Raw genomic sequence first — 26,678 nt, 5'->3', positions numbered from 1 at the left:
AGTGCGGGTACTTTCCCAGACCGTTGAACGACTGAAGCTCTACATAAAACAAGAATGGGAAACAATTCCACTTTAAAAGCCTCAACAATTAGTTTCCTCAGTTCCCAAACATTTATTGAGTGTTGTTAAAAGAAAAGGTGATGTAACACAGTGGTGAACATGCCCTTTCCCAACTACTTTGGCACGTGTTGCAGCCATGAAATTCTAAGTTAATTATTATTTGCAAAAAAAATAAATTAAGTTTATGAGTTTGAACATCAAACATGTTGTCTTTGTAGTGCTTTCTATTGAATATGGGTTGAAAATGATTTGCAAATCATTGTATTCCATTTATATTTACATCTAACACAATTTCCTGACTCATATTGCGGCAGTAAGTGGATGTTTAAAAGATGACTTTCCTCCCTCCTCTGTGGTTGGCCTACTTTCCAGCCCGTGTACGTCGGCTTCTGTGAGAGCATCCAACAACAGTCTTTAGGCTTGAGGTGAGCAAGTGTTAATTAAATCTACTAATTAGCAAATCCGCAATACAGATTAAACAGAGTAGGCAGGGGAACAGTGTACGTTATTGCTTCAAGGGTATGTCGTTAGTTGCGTTTAATGAGCTGCACAAGAACACTGATGTTGCATACAGAGAAATTTCACTTGCTGAATTATGCGTCAGCGGCTCCCAGTCTGCACTTTTACTGACTCCATGACCTACTTTCTGCTTTTTTGATCTCCTTCTCTACTTTATCCTCATCCTTTTTTTTTCATGTAGGACTGAACACTGTAGGCATCAACGTGGATACTGCTGAGGAATCATCTTCCCCAAAAGTCCCAAAAGATCCGCAATAGTCCTTTGGTCCTAAAGTTGGCCAAAAAAGACTAAATATTTCTATGTAAAAAACCCATAAGTAGATAAAACCAGAATACAATGATTTGAAAATCCTTTTCAACTTATATTCAATTGAATAGACTGCAAAGAAAAAATTTAATGTTCAAACTAAGAAACATTTTTTTGTGAATAATAATTAACTTAGAATTTCATGACTGCAACACGTGCCAAAGTAGTTGGGAAAGGGCATGTTCACCACTGTGTTACATCACCTTTTCTTTAAACAACACTCAATAAACGTTTGGGAACTGAGGACGTCAATTTTTGAAGCTTTTCATTGTGAATTTTTGCCATTATTGCTTGATGTACAGTTTCTGGGTGTTGTTGATAAATGGTTTTGGCTTTGATAGAGTGGCCGTGCCAGCAACTTGAGGTGTCCAGGTTTGATCCCCGCTTCCGCCATCCAAGTTACTGCCGTGGTGTCCTTGGGCAAGACACTTTACCCACTTGCTCCCAGTGCCACCCACACTGGTTTAAATGTAACTTAGATATTGGGTTTCACTATCAAAAAGCGCTTTGAGTCACTAGAGAAAAGCCCTATATACATGTAATTCACTTCAATAATAATAATAATAATAATGGATTAGATTCATATCGCGCTTTTCTATTGTTAGATACTCAAAGGGCTCACAGAGAAGTTGGAACCCATCATTCATTCACACCTGGTGGTGGTAAGCTACATCTGTAGCCACAGCTGCCCTGGGGTAGACTGACAGAAGAGTGGCTGCCAGTCTGCACCTACGGCCACTCCGACCACCACCAATCATTCATTCACCAGTGTGAGCGGTACTGGGGGCAAGGGTGAAGTGTCCTGCCCAAGGATACAACGGCAGCGATTTGGATGTCAATAGGTGGGAAGCGAACCTGCAACCCTCAGGTTTCTGGCACGGCCGCTCTACCCACTACGCCATGCCGCCCCACTTTGCATAGTAGAGTTTTAACTTGTACTTACAGAGTTACTGACAAAAGTGTAGTGACTGACAGTTTTCTGAAGTGTTCCTCAGCCCATGTGGTGATATCCTTTACACGCTGATGTCGGTTTTTGATGCAGTACTGCCTGAGGGATCGAAGGTCACGGGCATTGCCGCTTATGTGCAGTGATTTCTCCAGATCTTCTGAACCTTTTGATGATATTACGGACCGTAGATGGTAAAATCCCTAAATTTCTTGCAATAGCTCGTTGAGAAATGTTGTTCTTAAACTGTTGGACCATTTGCTCACGCATTTGTTCTCAATATGGTGACCCTCGCCGCATCCTTTCTTGTGAATGACTGAGCATTTCATGGAAGCTGCTTTTATACCCAATCATGGCACCCACCTGTTCCCAATTAGCCTGCGCACCTGTGGGATGTTCCAAATAAGTGTTTGATGAGCATTCCTCAATTTTATCAGTATTTTTCGCCACTTGTGCCAGCTTTTTTTTATTAAATGTTGCAGGCGTCATTATCCAAATGAGCTAATGTTTGCAAAAAAAATAACAAAGTTCACCAGTTCGAATGTTAAGTATTTTGTCTTTGCAGTCTATTCAATAAAATTAAGGTTGAAAAGGATTTGCAAATCATTGTATTCTGTTTTTATTTACAATTTACACAACGTGTCTCTGTCCATGGTGCTGAGGACAGAGCACCATCAGACGGGAGCGTGGCAGTGTTGACGGCGAGACACAGCTGGCCGGTGATTAGATTTCACAGGTGGCACGTGTTAATGTAATCATCTGTTGTCTTTAACTTCATTCACAACACAGACTGACCAACTTTTCACTCTACACCTCCCACCCACTGCACACCTTCACTACTGTAACTTTGTATTTCTTGACACATCACATCAGGGGCTAATCAATTAAGACACTAAAAGGCCTACTGAAATGAGATTTTCTTATTTTAAACGGGGATAGCAGGTCCATTCTATGTGTCATACTTGATCATTTCGCGATATTGCCATATTTTTGCTGAAAGGATTTAGTAGAGAACATCCACGATAAAGTTTGCAACTTTTGGTCGCTAATAAAAAACATTGCCTGTACCGGAAGTAGCAGACGATGTGCATGTGACGTCACTGGTTGTGGAGCTCCTCACATCCTCACATTGATTACAATCATGGCCACCAGCAGCGAGAGCGATTCGGACCGAGAAAGCGACAATTTCCCCATTAATTTGAGCGAGGATGAAAGATTCATGGATGAGGACAGTGAGACTGAAGGACTAGGAAAAAAAAAAAAAGGCGAGGTCAGTGGGAGCGATTCAGATGTTATTAGACACATTTACTACGATAATTCTGGAAAATTCCTTATCTGCTTATTGTGTTGCTAGTGTTTTAGTGAGATTATGTGGTACCTGAAAGTCGGAGGGGTGTGCCCACGGGTGTGGTGACCGCCAGTGTCTCCAGTGGGAGGAGGTAAGAGAGGAGGACGCAAGCTCCGCTCATGTCTACGGTGAGAGCCGACCTATTACCACTATTTTCTCACCGAAACCTGCCGGTTGAAATGTGGTAGGGAACCATGTTCGCTTGACCGCTCTTTTTCTTAATAAAGTTTTACCTTCGGTAATGTAAACAAGGAAACACCGGCTGTGTTTGTGTGGCTAAAGGCAGCCGCAATACACAGCTTCCCACCTACATCTTTCTTCTTTGACGTCTCCTTTATTAATTGAACAAATTGCAAAAGATTCAGCAACACGGACGTCCAGAATACTGTGTAATTATGCGATCAAAGCAGACTACTTATAGCTGGGATCGGGCTGGAAAAAAATGTCCGCTACAATCTGAGATGTCACGTGCATGCGTCATCATACCGACGTTTTCAACAGGATACTTTGCGCGAAATTTAAAATTGCAATTTAGTAAACTAAAAAGGCCGTATTGGCATTGAGGTGCAATGTTAATATTTCATCATTGATATATAAACTATCAGACTGCGTGGTCGGTAGTAGTGGGTTTCAGTAGGCCTTTAAAATTAGCTTTTAAAAAATCAGAACTGTATTAAATTATTAAAGATGTACGATTATATCGGCTGATAAATGCTTTAAAATATAATATCGGAAATTATCAGTATCGGTTTTTAAAAATGTTAATCTTATCACTTTATCACTCCGCTGTGTACATGGACGTAGGGAGAAGAACAGAGCACCAACAAACCTTAAAGGGACTGCCTTTGCATGCTGGCCCTATCGCATCTACGGCTTTTCACACACACACAAGTGAATGCATGCATACTTGGTCAACAGCCATACAGGTCACACTGACGGTGGCCGTATAAACAACGTTAAGATGCGCCACACTGTGAACCCACACCAAACAAGAGTGGCGAACACAATTTGGGAGAACATCCGCACCGTAACACAACATAAACACAACAGAACAAATACCCAGAACCCGTTGCAGCACTATCTCTTCCTGGACGCTACAATATATACTAATCCCTAATCCCTATTCCCTCCCCCCCCAACCCCGTCCACCTCATTTGGGGCATGCTGAGAGAGCATCTCCCAAATTCCAAGCTTGATACATTGTTTAATGCACCCAGCGGAGCATCACAATTAGGCATAATAATGTGTTAATACCACGACTGTATATACCGGTATCGGTTGATATCAGTATCGGTAATTAAGAGTTGGACAATATCGCAATATCGGATATCGGCAAAAAAGCCATTATCGGACATCTATAAAAATTATCAAAACTAATCAAGTTATATTTTTGAGTAATAAGGCTGTGATGATGCCTCATTGGTTTTTGGTGAAATATTTTTAGTATTTGTTTATATAACAACAACAGAGGCGTTTCTCTGTTGTTTCCTGTAATGATTGTTTCTTCAAAGAGAAAAACATTGACACTATTTTGTTATAATTTAGGGCTAAACAGTTATTTTGAAGCCAGGTCGCTATTTCAGCAAGCTATATTTCCCCACTTTTTGGCTAAGTTTTTGGGACGCCGTGGCTGCAAGCTGAGGGTTCATGGTTCGATCCCCACCTTCTACCAACCTCGTCACGTCCTTTGTGTCCTTGAGCAAGACACTTCACCCTTTCTCCTGATGGATGCTGGTTAGCCCCTTGCATGACAGCTCCCGCCATCAGTGTGTGAATGTGTGTGTGAATGGGTGAACGTGGAAATAGTGTCAAAGCGCTTTGAGTACCTTGAAGGTAGAAAAGCGCTATACACGTATAACCCATTTACCATTTTACAGGTATACCGTACACTTAAAACTGGTATGTTCAGTTACATGACAGCAGGCTCATGAAAAATGTTGAGTAGTATTTTATTTTTCTTTCCTCTCTTACCTTCTAAGTGATGACATGAAGTTTCTGTCTGCTCGTGAAGGAAATTCATAATCAAAGTCATGCCTCGTTTTTTTTGTCTTGGCATTTTGTGCGGTGATCTTGATTTTTTTCTGACATCTTTTCTGGTTGCACTCTGTTATTGTGAAGAGGTTGTTGTCGGTATGAAATCCGTCGCTCCCAGTCTGTGGAACACTTTTCCTGACCACCTGAGGGCACCACAGACTGTGATTGCTTTTTGAAAAGGGCTTAAAAGCCCTTCTTTTTTTTTTAAAAAAAAGCCTTTTTTATATAAATATATGCATACTACTTGTAGCTATTAGGCTGTTCTAATTTTTTTTTTGATAACATTTTTTTAATTATATTTTATTTCTAATACACTGCACCACTTTGAGGTTGTTTACTCAATGTAAAGTGCTTTTTACATATAAAATCTATAATTATCGTTAGTAGTAGTATGCCTGACATGTATACTGTGTGTATGTACATCATTATCCATTTTTTTCAACGTTTATATATATATATATATATATATACATATATACATGTTACATGCTATATATCTTTTATTATTAAATGTATCAAATGTGATGAATAAGTCCACAATGGACCACAATGGAAGCAAGCCTTTTGGCTTTTTTTTGCCATCCATTTGCCTTTTTAAAGCATGACATGAATTCAATTCTTTAATGTGTCAATGAACGTCTCAATCAATCAATCAACCAGTTAATGTTATAGTTAGAAAGCAGTGCGTTATATGCAGATTCTGATGATTATTATTATGCACACCACGCTGGTCCTCCACCATGAAGCAGCCGCATTGCTGCTGACCGCCTCTCAGCTCTGCAGCAGCAGGATGTTTTCCTGACCTACTTTTCAACTCTCATTTCCACACTCATGTTTTCTTTGAGTCATTCATTTTCCTTTTTTGGTCTAAAACCTTTCTTTTGTCCTCGGTGTGAATATTATAATACCGTTAGATCCACTATGGACTGGACTCTCACAGTATTATGTTAGATCCACTATGGACTGGACTCTCACAGTATAATGTTAGATCCACTATGGACTGGACTTTCACAATATTATGCTAGATCCACTCGATATCCAAAAAAAGATTACTTTTTAATGCAAAATGGTGACATTTGTCATACAAAATTCTGATGTTTATCACATAATTGTCAATTGTTTTTGTTGTTCTTGTAAAATAGTGACATTTTTGGAGTAAAATTATGACTTTTGTGAAAATTTTGCAGAGTAAAAGTCAGATTATTATTAAAATAATGCCAAAGTTTTAAAGTTTTCTTTCATCAAGTAAAATTACGACTATCTTCATAATATTGCCAACATTTTAAGCTTTTCTTATAAAATTGCGACTGGTATTGAGTAAAATTACAACTTTTATCATAATACATCACAAAAATGTTCAGTTTTTCTTGGAAAATGTTGACTTGCATTGAGTAAAATGACAACTTTTATTATAATGCTGACAAAATTCCAAGTTTTTCCCGTGAAATTGTGACCGTTTTCTTTCATTCTTCACAACAAGCTTATCACATTATTGTCAATTGTTTTTGTTGTTTTTGTAAAATAGTGACATTTTTTGAGTAAGATTATGACTTTTGTGAAAATTTTGCAGAGTAAAATTCAGATTATTATTATACTGATGCCAAAGTTTTAAAGTTTTCTTATAAAGTTGTGACTTTTGTAAAGTAAAATTACGACTATTTTAATAAAATTGCCAAAATGTTGAGCTTTTCTTGTAAAATTGCGACTTATTGAGTAAAATTTCCACTTTTATCATAATTTTGCACAAATGTTCAGTTTCTCTTGTAAAATGTTGACTTGCATTGTGTAAAATGACGACTTTTATTATAACGCCGCCAAAATTCTAAGTTTTTCCCGTGAAATTGGGACCTTTTTCTGGTGAAATTCCTACTCGTTCTTCACAACAAGCTTATCACATTATTGTCAATTGTTTTTGTTGTTTTTGTAAAATAGTGACATTTTTGGAGTAAAATTATGACTTTTGTCATAGTTTTGCCGAGTCAAATTCAAATTATTATTATAATAACGCCAAAGTTTTACATTTTTCTTATAAAGCTGTATAATTTTTGTCAAGTAAAATTACGACAATTTTCATAAAATTTCCGACATTTTAAAATTTTCTTGTAAAATTGTGACTTGTTGAGTAAAATTACAATTTTTATCATAATATTGCACAAATTTTCAGTTTTTCTAGTAATATGTTGACTTGCATTGAGTAAAATGACAACTTTTATTATAACGCTGCCAAAATTCAAAGTTTTTCCTGTAAAATTGTGACTTTTTTTTGGTGAAATTACTACTCATTCTTTACAACAAGCTTATCACATTATTGTCAATTGTTATTGTTATTCTTGTAATATAGTGACATTTTTTCAGTAAAATTATGGCTTTAGTCATAATTATGACTTTAGTCATAATTTTGCAGAGTAAAATTCAGATTATTATTATTATAATGATGCCAAAGTTTTAAAGTTTTCTTAGAAAGTTGTCACTTTTGTCAAGTAAAATTACAACTATCTTCATAAAATTGCCATGTTTTAAGCTTTTCATGTAAAATTGCGACTGTTATTGAGTAAAATTACAACTTTAATCATCATATTGCACAAATGTTCAGTTTTTCTAGTAAAATGTTGACTTGCATTGACTAAAATGTCGACTTTTATTGTAACGTTGCCAAAATTCTAAGTTTTTCCTGTAAAATTGGGACATTTTTTTGGTGAAATTCCTACTCATTCTTCACAACAAGCTTATCACATTATCGTCAATTGTTTTTGTTGTTTTTGTAAAATGGTCACATTTTTTGAGTAAAATTCAGATTATTATTATAATAATGCCAAAGTTTTAAAGTTTTCTTAGAAAGATGTAAGTTTTGTCATGTAAAATTACGACTATGTTCATAAAATTGCCCCAATTTTAAGCTATTCTTGTAAAATTGTGACTGTTACTGAGTAAAATTACAACAAATGTTCAGTTTTTTTCATAAAATGTTGACCTGCATTGAGTAAAATGACGACTTTTATTTTAACGCTGCCAAAATTCCAAGTTTTTCCCGTGAAATTGTGACCTTTTTCTGGTGAAATTCCTACTCGTTTTTTACAACAAGCTTATCACATTATTGTCAATTGTTTTTGTTGTTCTTGTAAAATAGTGACATTTTTAGAGTAAAATTATGACTTTTGTCATAATTTTACAGAGTAAAATTCAGATTATTATTATTATAATGAGTCTAAAGTTTTAAAGTTTTCTTATAAAGTTGTGACTTTTGTCAAGTAAAATTACAACAATTTTCATAAAATTGCCATGGTTTAAGCTTTTCTTGTAAAATTGCGACTGGTATTGAGTGAAATTACAACTTTTATCATAATATTGCACAAATGTTCAGTTTTTCTTGTAAAATGTTGACTTGTATTGAGTAAAATGACGACTATTATTATTATGCTGCCAAAATTCTTAGTTTTTCCCGTGAAATTGTGACCTTTTTCTGGTGAAATTCCTACTCATTCTTCACAACAAGCTTTTTTTATACTTGCATAGTATGTAAATATTATTAATGTAGTAAATACACATATTTTTATATCTAGAAAGGGTGGTCCTAAAGAGATAGGCATTTTTCGCAGGTCTCAAGAAGGTAATAAATACAAGAAAGTGTGTGTGTGCGTGCGTGCGTGCGTGCGTGCGTGTGTGTGTGTATGAGAGCAGGTGTCCGTGTAGCCAATTATCACGTCTCAGAAGTGCAGAAACAGCGTCTACTCACGGTTCAGTCCCACATCGTGGTAGGTGAGGATAGCAGGCTTGTTTCCTTTGGGCGCTCCACGGATCACAACATGCAGCATCCCAAAAGGAGTCTCAACATCATGTTCCTGTGAAATAGACAAAAAATAACCTTTTCTCACATGCTCTTGCACAAAGATCACCTGACTCTGAACAACTCAATTTAATCTCGGGCCTGGAAGGAAGATGATTCTCATTATAGTCAAGACCGACAACCAGATTAGCACAACAGATCATTTAAAGGCCTACTGAAATGAGATTTTCTCATTTAAACGGGGATAGCAGGTCCATTCTATGTGTCATACTTGATCATTTTGTGATATTGCCATTTTTTGCTGAAAGGATTTAGTAGAGAACATCGACGATAAAGTTCGCAATTTTTGGTCTCTAATAAAAAAGCTTTGCCTTTACCGTAAGTCGTAGACGATGACGTCCTGCATTACCAAGAGCTAATACAACAAAATTTCGTTCTTATTTGTACTGTAAAATTCAAATTTGAATGACAATAAAAAGGAAGTCTAAGTCTACATTGTTTATAATGGGAGCCTCCAACAAAAAGAGCTATTCGGACCGAGAAAACGACAATTTCCCCATTAATTTGAGCGAGGATGAAAGATTCGTGGATGAGGATATTGATAGCGAAGGACTAGAAAAAAAAATGATAATAAAAATAAAGTTTAAAAAAAAAAGGCGATTGCATTGTGAACGATTCAGATGTTTTTAAACACATTTACTAGGATAATTCTGGGAAATTCCTTATCTTTCTATTGTGTTGTTAGTGTTTTAATGAGTTAAATAGTACCTGATAGTCGGAGGGGTGTGTCCACGGGTGCTCCACAGATCTCCGGTAAGAGGGGACTTTTTACCACAATTTTCTCACGGAAACCTGCCGGTTAACAAGTGGTCGGGAACCATGTTCGCTTGACCGCTCTGATCCATAGTAAAGCTTCACCTCCGGGAATTTTAAACAAGAAATCACCGTGTGTTTGTGTGGCTAAAGGCTAAAGCTTCCCACCTCCATCTTTCTACTTTGACTTCTCTATTATTAATTGAACAAATTGCGAAAGAATCAGCAACACAGATGTCCAGAATACTGTGTAATTGCGCAATGAAAAGAGACGACTTTTAGCCGCTAGTGGTGCTGCGCTAATATGTCCCCTCCAACTCCAGACGCGTCATCATTCCGCGACGTTTTCAACAAGAAACACCGCGGGAAATTCAAAATTGTAATTTAGTAAACTAAACCGGCCGTATTGGCATGTGTTGCAATGTTAATATTTCATCATTGATATATAAACTATCAGACTGTGTGGTCGGTAGTTGTGGGTTTCAGTAGGCCTTTAAATAATAGTATAAAATTTGGGGTGTCCCGATCCCCTGTTGAAATCGGACATAAGGCACAACAGGCATCAGCTTGTATGTAAAATGTCCGATGGGCTGGGGTGGAAATTCTTGTTGCCCCCCTCTTGAGCCTATCAAAGCCTGCACGTTGGAATTCAACCCAGTGAACAAGGGGGATCCTCCCTCCACCTTGAGGTGGGGGGACGGGTCCTGACTGTTGTTTGTGCTTATGCATCAAACAGCAGTTCAGAGTACCCACCCTTTTTGGGTACACTCGAGGGAGTACTGGAAAGTGCTCCCTCGGGTGATTCCCTTGTCCTAAAGGGGGACTTCAACGCTTATGTTGGCAACGACAGTGTAACCTGGAGAGGCGTGATTGGGAAGAATGGCCGCCCGGATCTGAACCCAAGTGGTGTTTTGTTATTGGACTTTTGTGCTCGTCACAGTTTGTCCATAACAAACACCATGTTCAAACATAAGGGTGTCCGTATGTGCACTTGGCACCAGGACACCCTAGGCCACAGTTCCATGATCAACTTTGTAGTTGTGTCATCGGATTTGCAGCCTCATGTTTTGGACACTTGGGTGTAGAGAGGGGCGGAGCTTTCTACCAATCACCACCTGGTGGTGAGTTGGCTGCGATGATATATATATACTGTATGTATAAAATATCCATCCATCCATCCATTTTCTACCGCTTATTCCCTTTCGGGGTCGCGGGGGGCGCTGGCGCCTATCTCAGCTACAATCGGGCGGAAGGCGGGGTACAGATAGGCGCCAGCGCCCCCCGCGACCCCGAAAGGGAATAAGCGGTAGAAAATGGATGGATGGATGGATATATATATATATATATATATATATATATATATATATATATATATATATATATATATATATATATACACTTAAAAATGTGTCTACACATTCTCCAAAAGACACAAATACCAGTGTTTCCATATGTATGATTGGTACCTGACAGAGCTACACCAAGGATTTGTAATCTGTATATTAAGATCATTCTCAGGTCACTGCAGTCTATATATATTTAATTTTATTTATTTATTTATTTATTCTTTGCGTGATTTAGCGATTCAGAAATAAAGTATTTCTGATTCTGATATAAATGTAAACACCAGTTTTCTCAGGGTGGCATGGAAGGTGTATATACCTGTATATATATATATATATATATATATATATATATATATATATATATATATATATATATATATAAACATAGGGGAAAGAGGTAGAAAATGGAATTGGAAGGATGGAGATATATATATATATATATACATATATATACATATATATATATATATATATATATATATATATATATATATATATATATATATATATATATATATGTATATATGTATATATATATATATATATATATATATCAGGGTTTCCCACACATTCATTTATTTGTGGTGGCCCGCCACGAAAGAATTACGGCCGCCACCAAAAAAATAATAATAATAAATATATATATATATATATATATATATATATATATATATATATATATATATATATATATATATATATATATATACATATATATATATATATATATATATATATATATATATATATATATATATATATATATATATTTTTTTTTTTTTTTACGGCTTTTGACTCGCTCGACCGCTCATAGAAGCAATGGGAGTGAATGGAGCTTGTAGTTACATATTATATAAATATGTAAATAATATATAAATATGTATATATAAATATTTACATAAAGTGTTGTAATTATATTCCAACTCCGCGTTCTTTTTGGTCATCGCTGCCGCTGCCATATCCGCACCCCCCCCCCCCCCCTCCCCCCACAGCTGCCCGACCACACCACCACAAATAGATGCCTGACCTGTGGGAAACACTGTATATATATATATATGTATATATATATATATATATATATATATATATATATATATATAATATATATATATATATACATGTATATATATATATATATATATATACATACATATATATATACATACATATATATATATGTGTCTGTACGTACATATATATGTATTATGTATGTACAGGTATGTATGTATGTATCTATATATATATATATATATAAATAGATTGTAGCTGAGATAGGCGCCAGCGCCCCCCGCGACCCCGAAAGGGAATAAGCGGTAGAAAATCGATGTATGGATGGGATGGATATAAATAGATACATACATACATATATATGTATGTACACATATATATATATATATATATACATACACACATATATAGTATATACATACACATATCCATACATACATACATAGATATATATATATATATACATACATACACACACACATATATATACATATATATATATATATATATATATATACATATATGTATATATATATATATATATATATATATATATATATATATATATATATATATATTTGGTGCATGTTTATTTCCAACTGACAAGGCTGCAGAGTGGGGAAGTGCTTCCTTAACACTCTCTCTCACACACACACACACACACACACAGACACACACACACACACACACACACACACACACACACACACACACACACACACACACACACACACACAAACACACACATTAACAGCCATTTGGTTAGAGACACAGAATGTGCCATTAAATGCAGGTGTCTTTTCTTAATTCGCCTTTCTTTGCTAATTCTCTTCACTGTTTTGATGTCGATACAACAACACCGCATCCTAAGCCGTATCGCCGACACTGCGCATCGTCCCCACTCACCCCGTCCCAGCACTCAGGCATGATTCCAGTGTGTGTTGTCAGCCAGCAAGAGAGAGGAGAAGGAAGAAGCAGGGACTCGGTCCTACGAAGACAAGCTGGATGATGGAGGCTCCACACTGCTGCAGTGTCTTTGTCTGCCTGGGGTTTATACTCCCACACACACTTAAACACTCCCCTCCTCCTCCCTTGTCCGTCATCTCACTCTATAGGTGAGAAAGCACGGGAGGAGGAGCCGGAAGGCCCGGATTGGTTCAGGCTGCTGCCTCTCCATCTCGCCACATGCTGCCTGTTGTCATTAAGGCGCCCTCTCTCTCCTCAGCACCACATTCTAACTAAGACCCTCGTCGCAAATTGGGCAGCCAAGTTTTATCAGCCTAGCCCAGGGCAGCTGTGGCTACAAATATAGCTTACCACCAGTGTTTAGGACTGTCTTCGACTAAAGTGATTAAAGGCCTACTGAAATTAGATTTTCTTATTTAAAAGGGGATAGCAGCTCCATTCTATGTGTCATACTTGATCATTTCGTGATATTGCCATGTTTTTGCTGAAAGGATTTAGTAGAGTACATCGACGATAACGTTCGCAACTTTTGGTGCTGATAAAAAAGCCTTGCCTTTACCGGAAGTCGCAGACGATGACGTCAGAAGGGTGAGGGCTCCTCACGTCCTCACATTGTTTACAATCATAGCTTCCAGCAGCAAGAGCTATTCGGACAGGGAAAACGACAATTTCCCCATTAATTTGAGCGAGGATGAAAGATTTGTGGATGATGATATTGATAGCGAAAGACTAGAAGAAAAAAATATATAATAAAATAAAAAGAAACAGCTCCGGGCGGTGGCAGTGTGAGCGTTTCAGATGTAATTAGACACTTTTACTAGGATAATTCTGGAAGATCCCTTATCTGCTTATTGTTTTAGTGAGATTGTAAAGACATACCTCGAGGTCGGATGGCTGCGGTGAACACTGCTCGCCATCTTGGACAATCCTGCCCACCCACTCCAACAGGCTCCCTTCAGCTTCGTTCCCACATTGTTCGATGTAAGAACTCCTTCATTCCGCACTCCATTTAGCTTTATAATCCCTCGCCATACAGCAATAGATGATTTTTGTCTTTTACCTGACACCTTCTATGTGAGCTACCTCTCTTTGTTTATAACGTATATTTTCTGCTGGATCTACTCTCAATTTTATGCTGCCCTTTTTTTTGCTGCAGCTGTTACATATACTGTAATACTGTACATGGTAATTGGGATTTGTTATATATTGTATATATTACATACAAACCCAGTTTCCATATGAGTTGGGAAATTGTGTTAGATGTAAATATAAACGGAATACAATGATTTGCAAATCCTTTTCAACCCATATTCAGTTGAATGCACTACAAAGACAAGATATTTGATGTTCAAACTCATAAACTTTATTTTTTATGCAAATAATAATTAATTTAGAATTTCATGGCTGCAACACGTGCCAAAGTAGTTGGGAAAGGGCATGTTCGCCACTGTGTTACATCACCTTTTCTTTTAACAACACTCAATAAACGTTTGGGAACTGAGGAAACTAATTGTTGAACCTTTGAAAGTGGAATTCTTTCCCATTCTTGTTTTATGTAGAGCTTCAGTCGCTCAACAGTCCGGGGTCTCCGCTGTCGTATTTAACGCTTCATAATGTGCCACATATTTTCGATGGGAGACAGGTCTGGACTGCAAGCGGGCCAGGAAAGTACCCACACTCTTTTTTTCCCGAAACCACGCTGTTGTAACACGTGCTGAATGTAGCTTGGTATTGTCTTGCTGAAATATGCAGGGGCGTACATGAAAAAGACAGCGCTTAGATGGCAGCATATGTTGTTCCAAAACCTGTAGGTACCTCTCAGCATTAATGGTGTCTTCACAGATGTGTAAGTTTCCCATGCCTTGGGCACTAATGCACCCCCATACCATCACAGATGCTGGCTTTTGAACTTTGCGTCGATAACAGTCTGGACAGTTTGCTTCCCATTTGGTCCGGATGACACGCTGTCAAATATTTCCAAAAACAATTTGAAATGTGGACTCGTCAGACCACAGAACACTTTTCCACTTTGCATCAGTCCATCTTAGATGATCTCGGGCCCAGAGAAACCGGCGGCGTTTCTGGATGTTGTTGATAAATGGCTTCCGCTTTGCATAGTAGAGCTTTAACTTGCACTTACAGATATAGCGACGAACTGTATTTAGTGACAGTGGTTTAGTGACAGTGGTTTTCTGAAGTGTTCCTGAGCCCATGTGGTGATATCCTTTAGAGATTGATGTCAGGTTTTGATACAGTGCCGTCTGAGGGATCGAAGGTCACGGTCATTCAATGTTGGTTTCCGGCCAAGCCGCTTACGTGGAGTGATTTCTCCAGATTATCTGAACCTTTTGATGATATTATGGACCGTAGATGTTGAAATCCCTAAATTTCTTGCAATTGCACTTTGAGAATCGTTGTTCTTAAACTGTTTGACTATTTGCTCACGCAGGTGTGGACAAAGGGGTGTACCTCGCCCCATCCTTTCTTGTGAAAGGCTGAACAATTTTTGGGAAGCTGAATTTTTTTAGCCTGTACACCGGTGGGATGTTCCAAATAAGTGTTTGATGAGCATTCCTTAACTTTATCAGTATTTATTGCCATTTTTCCCAACTTCTTTGTCACGTGTTGCTGGCATCAAATTCTAAAGTTAATGATTATTAGCAAAAAAAAATGTTTATCAGCTTGAACATCAAATATGTTGTCTTTGTAGCATATTCAACTGAATATGGGTTGAAAATGATTTGCAAATCATTGTATTCCATTTATATTTACATCTAACACAATTTCCCAACTCATATGGAAACGGGGTTTGTATATGTGTTTTAAAAAAGCTACACTGCGGCCTGTAAAACGGAGCGGCTAATTTATGGATTTTTCTTTGCTGATGGCTATTGTAAAAATAATTGTGCAAAAAGAAAAACCAAGTAAATAAACCAAGAGTTTGTTTTATTGTTTTGTGCTATGGCACCAGATTGTGGACGAATTTGCTCACTGCAGGTGCTGCGGTGTCCTTCCATTCAGTGCTCACACCAATCTGAAGTAGAAGTGGCGTTCAGTCTTCTTGCCGTCCAAATAATTACTACTTGTGTGGATTCTTCATTTATCACTCCAGTCGTTCGTGAGTTTTACAGTAGAACTAAACTAGCTTATACTTACTAAACCCACCAGTTTGTGAAGTCTGAAGGAGTGTTTTCATGCATATGTGTACCTGCTATCGGAATTTAATGACCTTAGCGCTTAGAAGTTTACGAGTATCTGTATTAATATTATTAATTTGCGACGGCATGCTTTTTTTAGTGCTTAAGTCTCACACATTTCTCGGTAAACTCCTCATGACATCACAGTGGAATTGTTTGGTCTGTGTAGCACTGTTTTGTTTGATCAGCCGTTTTACTGCCGTGTTACAGGTCCCTTTTGGTAACAATAAAGGTATGTAAATAAACATTGTGAGGAGGCGTGGCCGGCGGACCAGCAGCGAGGCGGGACCCGCCGGGACCAGATCCGAAATGGACGGCAGGTGCGTGGATGGCCCAGCTGGGCACATTTCAGTAATCTCCTCTCACTGTATAAAACGGCAGCAGCATAGTAGGACGGGGGGGAGAGAGAAACCAGCACATGCAGAGCGAGAGCGAACCAGAGAAAGAGGCAGACGACGTGGCGCTGAAAAGCGAGCGTAAGAGCGAGTAACGGTGGAGCCGTAGCCAAATGGCGACCCGACACAAGACGAAGATTTATTGCGATAATAAAACAAAGTCCATCTTTGGTGGTCAGTGGAACCCGGACGGAGGAAAAAATTGTCACAAATATTTACAGAATCTTACGGTGTGAATAATTCATTTTGCAACGTATAAATCTTCAGCTTATACTCCAGTGCAGCTAAAATATGGAAACATGTTTTTTTTTCTTCTAGAATTTAATGGGTGCGGCTTACTGTATATACGATAGTTGTTTTTTTTTTTTTACTGCAGGTAAACATTATAGGTGCGTGAGCTGGGTGGTGATGTTTGGTTTAGAGTGTGGTTGGGACCCTTGAGGAGACAAAAGAAAAGAAAAAGAAAAAAGTAATATATATAAGTATTAAAATTAATATAATTTAATATTAAAGTTAAAATATATGTATGCATGTATGTATATATATACATATATATACATACACACATATATATATATATATATATATATATATATATGCAAGTATATCTGCGATGAGGTAGTGACTTGTCCAGGGTGTACGCCGCCTTCCGCCCGATTGTGTCAAGACTTGGACTATGGTGAGGTTTGTTTTCCCGTGGTGCAAAGCCATTGGAACGGACATGGCGTGAAGGTAAGGACATCTTTTAATTAATACCTCAAAAAAAGGAACAAACGGATGGCGGAGAACAAACTTGGCTATAAAAACAAAAACTTGCACCAAGGAGAAACTATGGACATAAAACAAAAACTTGCACTCTGGCATGAATAACGAAAAACTTACTTGGAACGAGAAAGGAACATGGATCATCGGCATGGATAACATGGGTGTGTAGGAGGTGGTAGAGTGTTATGTGGCCCGGCTGACTGCCTGGCAACTACAGGCTTAAATAGTGCTGTGGTGCTTGAAAACAGGTGCGTGAGTTCAAATGAATCAGGTGCGTGAGTCGTGAGGACAGGTGAACTGATTGGTAGGCATGGAAACAAAAACAAACCAGGGTGCGCAAAAACAGGAACTAATGGAGTCAAAAACAAAACAGAACACAACTAAACAGAACCTGATCACAAAGACATGACAGATTGTAGCTGAGATAGGCACCAGCGCCCCCAAAGGGAATAAGCAGTAGAAAATGGATGGATGTTTGGAGTAAAATTGGGAGCCACAAAAAATAATTTGCCTTACAATAAAATCGTAAAAAAATAACATGCTTAATACTCTCACGTTATGATTAAGCAGGAAAAAAAGAAAATGGTTCTATTCCCGACCTTTCCTTCCATCCTTTCCGAACAAGCCACACTTATCATTTCCTTAATTCATCAACTAAACCCAAAGAAATGATGAAAAATATTTTACACAAAGTACAAGATTTACCGTGAAGGATTAAGAGATCAACAACAGCAGCCTACCTTCCAGTCGCCCGCTGGCATCAGCTGTTCATCGTTGTCCTGCGGGGAGACAAGCATAATAAAGATTTTGTTCATTCACACAATAATTGACCACACGACAATATGAAACATGATGTAATAAAGTGTGTGGTGCTGGGTGGGGTTTGGTGGTATATATTGTAGCGTCCCGGAAGAGTTAGTGCTGCAAGGGGTTCTGGGTATTTGTTCTGTTGCGTTTATGTTGTCCCGAAATGTGTTTGTCATTGTTGTCTGGTGTGGGTTCACAGTGTGGCGCATATTTCTAACTGTGTTACAGTTGTTTATACGGCCACCTTCAGTGTGACCTGTATGGCTGTGGACCAAGTGTGCCGTGCATTGACTTGTGCGTGTGTGAAAAGCCGCATATATTATGCGACTGGGCCGGCACCAACCTGTAGAGGACGCTAAAGGCAGTGCCTTTCATGCACTGTTTACGGGAGAAATTCGGTAGAATGGTTGCCCCGGGAGATTTTCGGTAGGGGCACTGAAATTCGGGAGTCTCCCGGGAAAACCGGAAGGGTTGGCAAGTATGGATTATTCATGAGTGAGAACACCAATACTGAATTCATGGGGAGTCTTCTTCTATTACATATACCGTATTTCCTTGAATTGCCGCAGGGCATATAGTATGCGCCTGCCTTGAATTACTGCCGGGTCAAACTCGCTTCGCAAAATAAATAGCGCATGCTTAGTATTACCGCCTGGTCAAACTCGTGACGTCACGAGTGACACTTCCCCTGTGACCATTTTCAAAATGGAGGAGGCTGATTTCAATACCGGTCATTTGAAATCGCATAAAGGGAAGAAGATTAAGAGCTATTCAGTAGGATTTAAGGTCCAAGCTTACATCACATTCAAATTTTTACTGCATACCTTTGGTAAGTGCCGGAGTGAGAAGAGGTTTTAAAATAATTAGCGCATGCTTACTTTTACCGCATGCCTTTGGTAAGCGCAGGAGTGAGAAGAGGTTTTAAATTAATTAGCGCCCCGGCGGCAATTCAAGGAAATACGGTAATTCAAAGTTCAACTTTCCCCTTTCATTTCTCTTTTCAAACCTTCAAAATGTTCTCCTCTTAGGATCCACGTCACGACTCCTGTACCCACCTTTCTTTCCCCCACTTCTATTTTTAATTTTCTTATCTTATCCCACAGTTTTTGCAACCACATTGCTTTGTTCTTTTGCTCTGCATTTTGACATTTAATCAACAGGCTTCCGTCCCTAAGCACCTCTCTGATGTCCTCTGTCTATCTTCACCTCAACTTTTAACTTACAACAGGGGTGTCCAAAGTGCGGCCCGGGCGCCATTTGCGGCCCGCAGCTAATCGTTTACCAGCCCGCCACACATTTTGCAAAAATTGCAAAAATTGATATTATTGCAAAAATAAAATAAAAACATTTTAAAAAACTGGATTGAGGAGAAATCTAATGAGAAAAAGTGGCAATGTTGACACAAAGCTGCCATGCAGGCAGGTTTTTTCTTTCCTTTTGCTATATTTTCTTTTTTTTTTCCATTGCTCAAATAAAAAAGGACAAAAAAATCTATGTTATAATGAATTATTGCTTAAAAATGATCACTTTAAAATGTTTTATGTGGAAATTTTCTTTGCATATGTTGTGTGGTTGCCGTATAACAACATCAAAGTTTTGACAAAAGAGCATAAAACAAACAAAATAATAGTTCAAACTTAAAATCGACAGATATATCGGAAGTTGATCATGAAATTTAAGTGTTAAAAGTTAAAAAAAAAAACTAATAAAAATGCATCACTTTATGAGTGGGAAGCCTTTCGGATCTCAAATATATTTAATATGATTTTATTTAACTTTTCACTGTGATTACTCAAAAATATTAAATAATTATCTATCTATCTATCTATCTATCTATCTATCTATCTATCTATCTATCTATCTATCTATCTATCTATCTATCTATCTATCTATCTATCTATCTATCTATCCATCTATCCATCTATCTATCTATCCATCCATCCATCTAAATACTGCATATTTCAGTTTTACTATAAAAAACAAAGTTGTCTTTGACAGAAAAGGCATAAATCCTTATTTGTTTTACTTTATATCAACCTCAAGTTGATATAGAGATTTACTGTAAACATTAAATTTAAAAAAAATAATAATAATTTGACTTATTTTTAACATTTTAGTGACTGAGGCCCTCTATGCTCCCCAGGAGCCCTAAGGATTGAAAAAAAAAATCCATATATTTTGTTACGTTTGAAAATGAAAAATATCTAAATGGCCCCCGCATGCTTAAATTTTTCCGTGAGCGGCCCTCTGTGGAAAAAGTTTGGACACCCCTGAGTTACAACATACAGTATAGAGCAGACCTGGGCAATTATTTTGACTCGGGGGCCAGATTTGGAGGAAAAAAATGTGTCTGGGGGCCGATATATCTATTTTTTAGGAAAACTAATACAAAACCTTCCGAAAAATGTCTGATTGAATGCTAAAAATGTTATGACAGACCGCCTTAAAAACGGAATAGAATTTTTAATTTTTTCTATAAATGATAAAACCCTGAATATTGAGAACCCATGAACGTCGCACCCCCTCTCAATCGACATATTTTACAATCAAGCCAAATGCTACAAAAATGCAACAAACACAGTGAAATATGAACGCAAAGGGCAAAAAAACGGAAAACATAGACAATCTGATACATCTGATATTTCACTAAGCTTTAGAACTTTCTTGTAAAAATCTCCTTCTGCGTCTGTCCCCGACACCCGCATTTCAGGCTCTGAAAACACTCTGTGGAAACGCTCCCCACCCACACTGCTTGGTGCCTCGTCTGACCTGCTATGACGTAGATTACCATAGTAACCAGTATACGGGTATTAGTATAGTACCGCAATACTAATGAATCATATTCGGTATCATACCGCCCCTGAGAAGTACCGTTCCGCCACACCCTAAGATTTCTTGTTGAAATAAAGCCAATAATGCAATTTTTTATGGTCCCTTTTATTCAGAAAAGTATTGTAATAATATTGGTATCAGGACAACACTAGCCGCTAAAATATCATGCAAAAGTGCAGATTACAACCATTGAACTACTTAGTATAGTTGAAGACTTACGGTCATTAGAAAACATCACTGCTCATCATAACGGCAGCTACACTTTCCATCTTAAATAAATAAAAATAATAAAATGGGAATGGCCGGCAGGCCAGGTGAAAAGCTTAACGGGCCGCCTTAATTTGCCCAGGCCTGGTATAGAGGTTGTTTTCCAGTCGCGTGCACACAAACACCTTCTTTTATGGACAGGATGTGCTGTCTTGACTTAGCAAACACACAGAGAGACAAGAAGGAGGAATATAAAACTGATGGTTCAGCTCCTCCAAATAAAGAATGCCTCGTTTTTTACTTAACCTCCTCCAGGTACTGCAGACCTGTATAAGGACACTCGCTTGTAATAAAGCAACGTTTTGTCTCCGAGGTCTTAGACAAGAAGGAGGAATATAAAACTGATGGTTTTGCTCCTCCAAATTAAGAATGCCTCATTTTTTACTTAACCTCCTCCAGGTACTGCAGACCTGTATAAGGACACTCGCTTGTAATAAAGCAACTTTTTGTCTCCGACATCTTTTTTGATCCAGCCACACTGCTGTGACGCCCCGTGACGAGGATGACAAGACCAGAAATACACATCATTATTCAGTGATAAATAACTGTGATACGATGGAGAAATACTGCGAGTCATTAGGTAAGAAGTCCCTTCGTCGTTATAAGGAGCAAACAGCCGTAATCGGATGCAAGGATCCGTACAAGATCAACAAGCGTGAGTGGAGTTGAGACCAAAACATCTTCCTCAATGTTTCATACTCGGATTTGTGAACTGCTTAACTGTTCATACATTCAAAATTATAGGAGTCAAGATAGCTGTGGCAGATTTGTAACGTTCATGTTTATCGGAATAAACCCAGTGGACGTGGTCTCGTCAAGCCAGGCTAGAGCAATGCACTCTCAGAAATGATCCGACCCGACTTTGACACCCTGGATAATCACGGATAACCGATCTAATGTCATCCCAGCACACTGCGATTGTGAGGCAGGATTGAGAGATTGTTGTTCTCGTGTTGCTTCACTTTACAGTTAAAATGGTTGACACTTTTAAATTCCTGGGCATAACCTTGGACCGTAGGTGAGGATGGGAACGTAGATCGACCGATAAATTGAGAGCTTTGCTTTCCGGCTCAGCTCCTTCTTCACCACAATGGATTGATACAGCGTCCGCATTACTGAAGACGCCGCACCGATCCGACTGTTGATCTCACAATCCACTCTTCCCGCACTCCTGAACAAGACTCTGAAGTACTTGAACTCCTCTACTTGAGGCAGCGTCTCCTTCCCAGATCAGCACATCACGGACATTCAAAAAAGAAGTCAACAAAGACTGTCAGCCATCCGAAAACTTAAAGGACTATACGTCGCACCTCATCTCCTGTTATTATTTTACCAAAGCATTGTTCAACACATCCTTATGTACTGTTCCACGTGTTTTTTTCACCATGCTTTCTGTAACCAACCGGACCAAACTCACCTGCATAACCAAACATAGCAGCTAAACTCATCGGCCTACCCACACCCAACATTTCAGATTTAAACCACAGGTCCATCATTCAACTGGCAATCACGATAGTCCAGGATATCAATCACCCACTACACCAATACATAATCCCACTACCATCAGGGCGCAGGTACAGAACCATCAAATTCCGGAGGGCCCGCCTCAAGAAAAGACTTATCCCTGCAGCTATAGCCGTCCTTAAAGCAGGCCCGGCCGACCTGTCTGACAAGCCTCTAAATGTCTTGGTCATGTATGATGTCTTTCTGTTATTTTTGTGATGTGTAATGTCTATTGTTTAAATGTATGGAAGTGAAAATGAACTTCCCCAACGGGGACCAATAAATCTAAATCTAATCTAATCTTGTTTTGTGTGGAGGCGACAGTCCGGATAAGAGAAGTGAGTACTATCAAAGTTACTATCAAAGTTCTTTGACTGAGCACATCAAGTTAATGCAAAGTGGGGCTGTCATTTATTTGTTGCTTCTTTTTTACTTCCAAAATGTTTTACCTGGAATTATACGAAGAAACACAAACTTGCCAGCACGTCACATCTTGGTTGATGATTGGAGCAATCCATGAACTCTTCTTTTCAGCAGCTTCCGTTTGTCCAGAAATACAATTAAGAATGCGATGCAACCGAGGAATAGCTCTCCCACCTCAATTGTGGGATGCAAAAAAATTTGGACCCCTCTTTACCTGATACAGTCCAGCCTCACCAAGACTCCGTCTACAGCGGTACCCAAGTAAATTGAGTTTGAGACCTAAACACAGTATTCTTACTTGAGTGAAAATGTTGGCTACTCCACCCACCTCTGATTGTAGTCTGTAAATTGTCCATACTTGTTAATGCCTATTTGTGTTTATGTGCCCTGTGATTGGCTATCGACCAGACCAAAGTGTACCACCTGTTACGTCTGAGTAACATGATTGCGGTGGTTGCATGAAGCGAGCAATACTGCCGGACAGAATGTGGCGCAAGGCAGGAACAAAATTGTGACCGGGAGCAGGTGAGCGTACCGAATACTAATCAGAGGCTGGTGAAGAAAATCAGCACCCATGGCAACTAAGAAAACTAAAAAAGGGGCTGAAACAGTAATAGACAACACCTATAACAAACTAAACATAACATGACCTGGGCAACGGATCATGACAGTACCCCCACACCCCGTTAAGGGACGGATTCCATACGTCCCAAAACAAAAATAAGTCCATAATCATGTTATGTTAACATTTGTTCATAACTTTTATGGACAGAATTTCTATGCGCAGTCAAGGCATTGAGAGGATACGGTTTGGTGGCTGCAGGATTAGGTCTCTGCTTTTTGCAGATGATGTGGTCCTGATGGCTTTATCTGGCCAGGATCTTCAGCTTTCACTGGATCGGTTCGCAGCCAAGTGTGAAGCGACTGGGATGAGAATTAGCACCTCCAAGTCCGAGTCCATGGTTCTCGCCCGGAAAAGGGTGGAGTGCCATCTACGGGTTGGGGAGGAGACCCTGCCCCAAGTGGAGGAGTTCAAGTACCTAGGAGTCTTCCTTCACGAGTGAGGGAAAAGTGGATCGTGAGATCGACAGGCGGATCGGTGCAGCGTCTTCAGTAATGCGGACGCTGTATCGATCCGTTGTGGTGAAGAAGGAGCTGTGCCGGAAGGCAAAGCTCTCAATTTACCGGTCGATCTACGTTCCCATCCTCAACTATGGTCATGAGCTTTGGGTTATAACCGAAACGACAAGATCACGGGTGCAAGCGGCCGAAATGAGTTTCCTCCGCCAGATGGCGGGGCTCTCCCTTAGAGATAGGGTGAGAAGCTCGCCGTCCGGGGGGAGCTCCAAGTAAAGCCGCTGCTCTTCCACATTGAGGGGAACAAGATGAGGTGGTTCGGGCATCTGGTCAGGATGCCACCCGAACGCCTCCCTAGGGAGGTGTTTAGGGCACGTCCAACCGGTAGTAGGCCACGGGGAAGACCCAGGACACGTTGGGAAGACAATGTCTCCTGGCTGGCCTGGGAATGCCTCGGGATCCCCGAGAGTAGCTGGACGAAGTGGCTGGGGAGAGGAAAGTCTGGGCTTCCCTGCTTAGGCTGCTGCCCCCGTGACCCGACTTCGGATAAGCAGAAGAAGATGGATGGATGGATAAATCATGGGAGGTTGGAGGGAGGAAATGGTGGCGGGTCACCAAGCCAAGTGTCCCCGAAGCCACTGGGGACGAGTCAGGTGGTGGCGGCGAGTTAAATGCGGCTGCAGATGGCGAGGCGGGCGACCACGTACTGGCCACATCTTTGGCCGACAAGAAGGCGGACCAGCAGCTGTAAAAGTCCCTGTCCAGGTACCGGGCATTGCTACTGATGGCGCTGAGATGGTCCTCAAACTGGCCACATACAAACGTACTTGGCCGACGATGAGATAGACGCGGACGGGAACATATCCTCAGCAGCCAGAGTGGTCCACGCCCAAGTCCTGGGCATGGGGTGCGTCTATTGACTGGGCACATCTTTGGAAGACAAGAAGGCGGACGTGAGTAGCGCACCAGCAGCTGTAAAAGTCCCGGTCCTGGTACTGGGCATTACTGCTGATGGCGCTGAGACGGTCCTCAAACTGGCCACATACAAACGTACTTGGCCGACGATGAGGTACACGCGGGCGGGAACAAATCATCAGCAGCCATAGTGGTCCACGCTCAAGTCCTGGGCATGGGGTGCATCCATTTACTGGCCACATCTTTGGCCAACAAGAAGGTGGACGTGGGCGGCGCCAGAACCTCAGCAACCGACAAGTCTAACGCCCAAATCCTGGGCGTCGCTGCTAATGGCGCGGAGGGCAATCATGAATTGGCCACATACGTTGACTCGCAGTTTCTCTAAAGACAGAGCTTATTGTACCTTCAGACCCATCGCATTTCCACACTTCCCTACATTTACTGGTTAGGCTGATTAATTCATTTGACCACTGTTGCCACTCAGGTGGAGGTTTTTGTATCGTTTAGGCGTGCCCCTAAGCGCCCCTGGCGCTCATGCCCCCTGATACACCCTAACTCCTCCCACTGCCCGGCCCAGGGGACCCGCAATGCGGAGTAGACTGCTGACCATTGACCCTTTCATGACTTAAAATACATGTGGTTTCACAGGTTCTGGTAGTTACCGGAAGGACCTCGTCGGTCCGACAGCGGGTCTTGCGGAGCCAGTGCCGTGCGATGACGTGCCAGCGGTGAGTGGGACGGCTGTGGGGCGGAGTGTTGTTAAAGGCTTTGGGGCTGGCAGAGCAGGACCGCCCCTCTGCTTCTCCTTTCTCCTGTCGAGATGTGAAACAACAAACATGAGAACGAAGTTTCCGGGTTAAAATCTTAAAGAGCCACAGAAGAACTTGACATGCAAAACACAAATTATTCATCACTCTACATTATGTACAAATTAAATATTACTTATGATACAGATCCACTCATCAACTCGTCATAAATGCAACAACATAATCATTTTTTTGAGGTCATGGTTCCTTTTGGCTACAGTGAAGAAACAAAAAACAAAACGACTTAGCCTTGAGTAAACAACTTGAATGTTTTTTCTTTTCGATTAAACAACAAAAATAATTCTAATTCCTAGCAGTGTCAGGATCTCACATGACAGTTTGGACTTTATCATTATTTCTTTTTTTTTAATTTAAACTTTATTTAACTAGGAAACATTTTCAAGAGAGTCAAGAGGCAGTGAAGTTGCCAGGTTGTGTAATTCGTGAATACAATAATTTGCAAATCATTTTTCACCTTATTCAATACACTGCAAAGACAAGATGTTTAATGTTCCAACTGAGAATTTAATGGCAGCAACAAAATGCAAAAAAGTATGTAT

The 26,678-nt window shown here is 39.6% G+C and overlaps 1 protein-coding gene across 6 annotated transcripts in view; it reads right to left on the bottom strand.

Moving 5' to 3' along the window:
- The window catches only part of ndrg4 (NDRG family member 4), a 104,687-nt gene that overhangs the window by 46,349 nt on the left and 31,660 nt on the right, over positions 1-26,678 (bottom strand). For 3 of the 6 annotated variants that reach the window (XM_061919913.1, XM_061919916.1, XM_061919914.1), the window contains exons 3-5: positions 25,975-26,124; positions 18,229-18,267; positions 8,948-9,053 (exon numbers count right to left, since the gene is read on the bottom strand). In XM_061919913.1, the coding sequence (XP_061775897.1) occupies positions 8,948-9,053; positions 18,229-18,267; positions 25,975-26,124 (295 nt within the window). Of the gene's footprint in view, positions 1-8,947; positions 9,054-13,071; positions 13,228-18,228; positions 18,268-25,974; positions 26,125-26,678 lie in introns of those variants that run through there. The other 3 variants (XM_061919917.1, XM_061919918.1, XM_061919915.1) reach the window with 2 other exon arrangements.

Source organism: Nerophis ophidion, linkage group LG14 (assembly GCF_033978795.1).
Source record: "Nerophis ophidion isolate RoL-2023_Sa linkage group LG14, RoL_Noph_v1.0, whole genome shotgun sequence".
NCBI classification, from domain to species: domain Eukaryota; kingdom Metazoa; phylum Chordata; class Actinopteri; order Syngnathiformes; family Syngnathidae; genus Nerophis; species Nerophis ophidion.
This window is presented reverse-complemented; position numbering and strand designations above follow the sequence as displayed.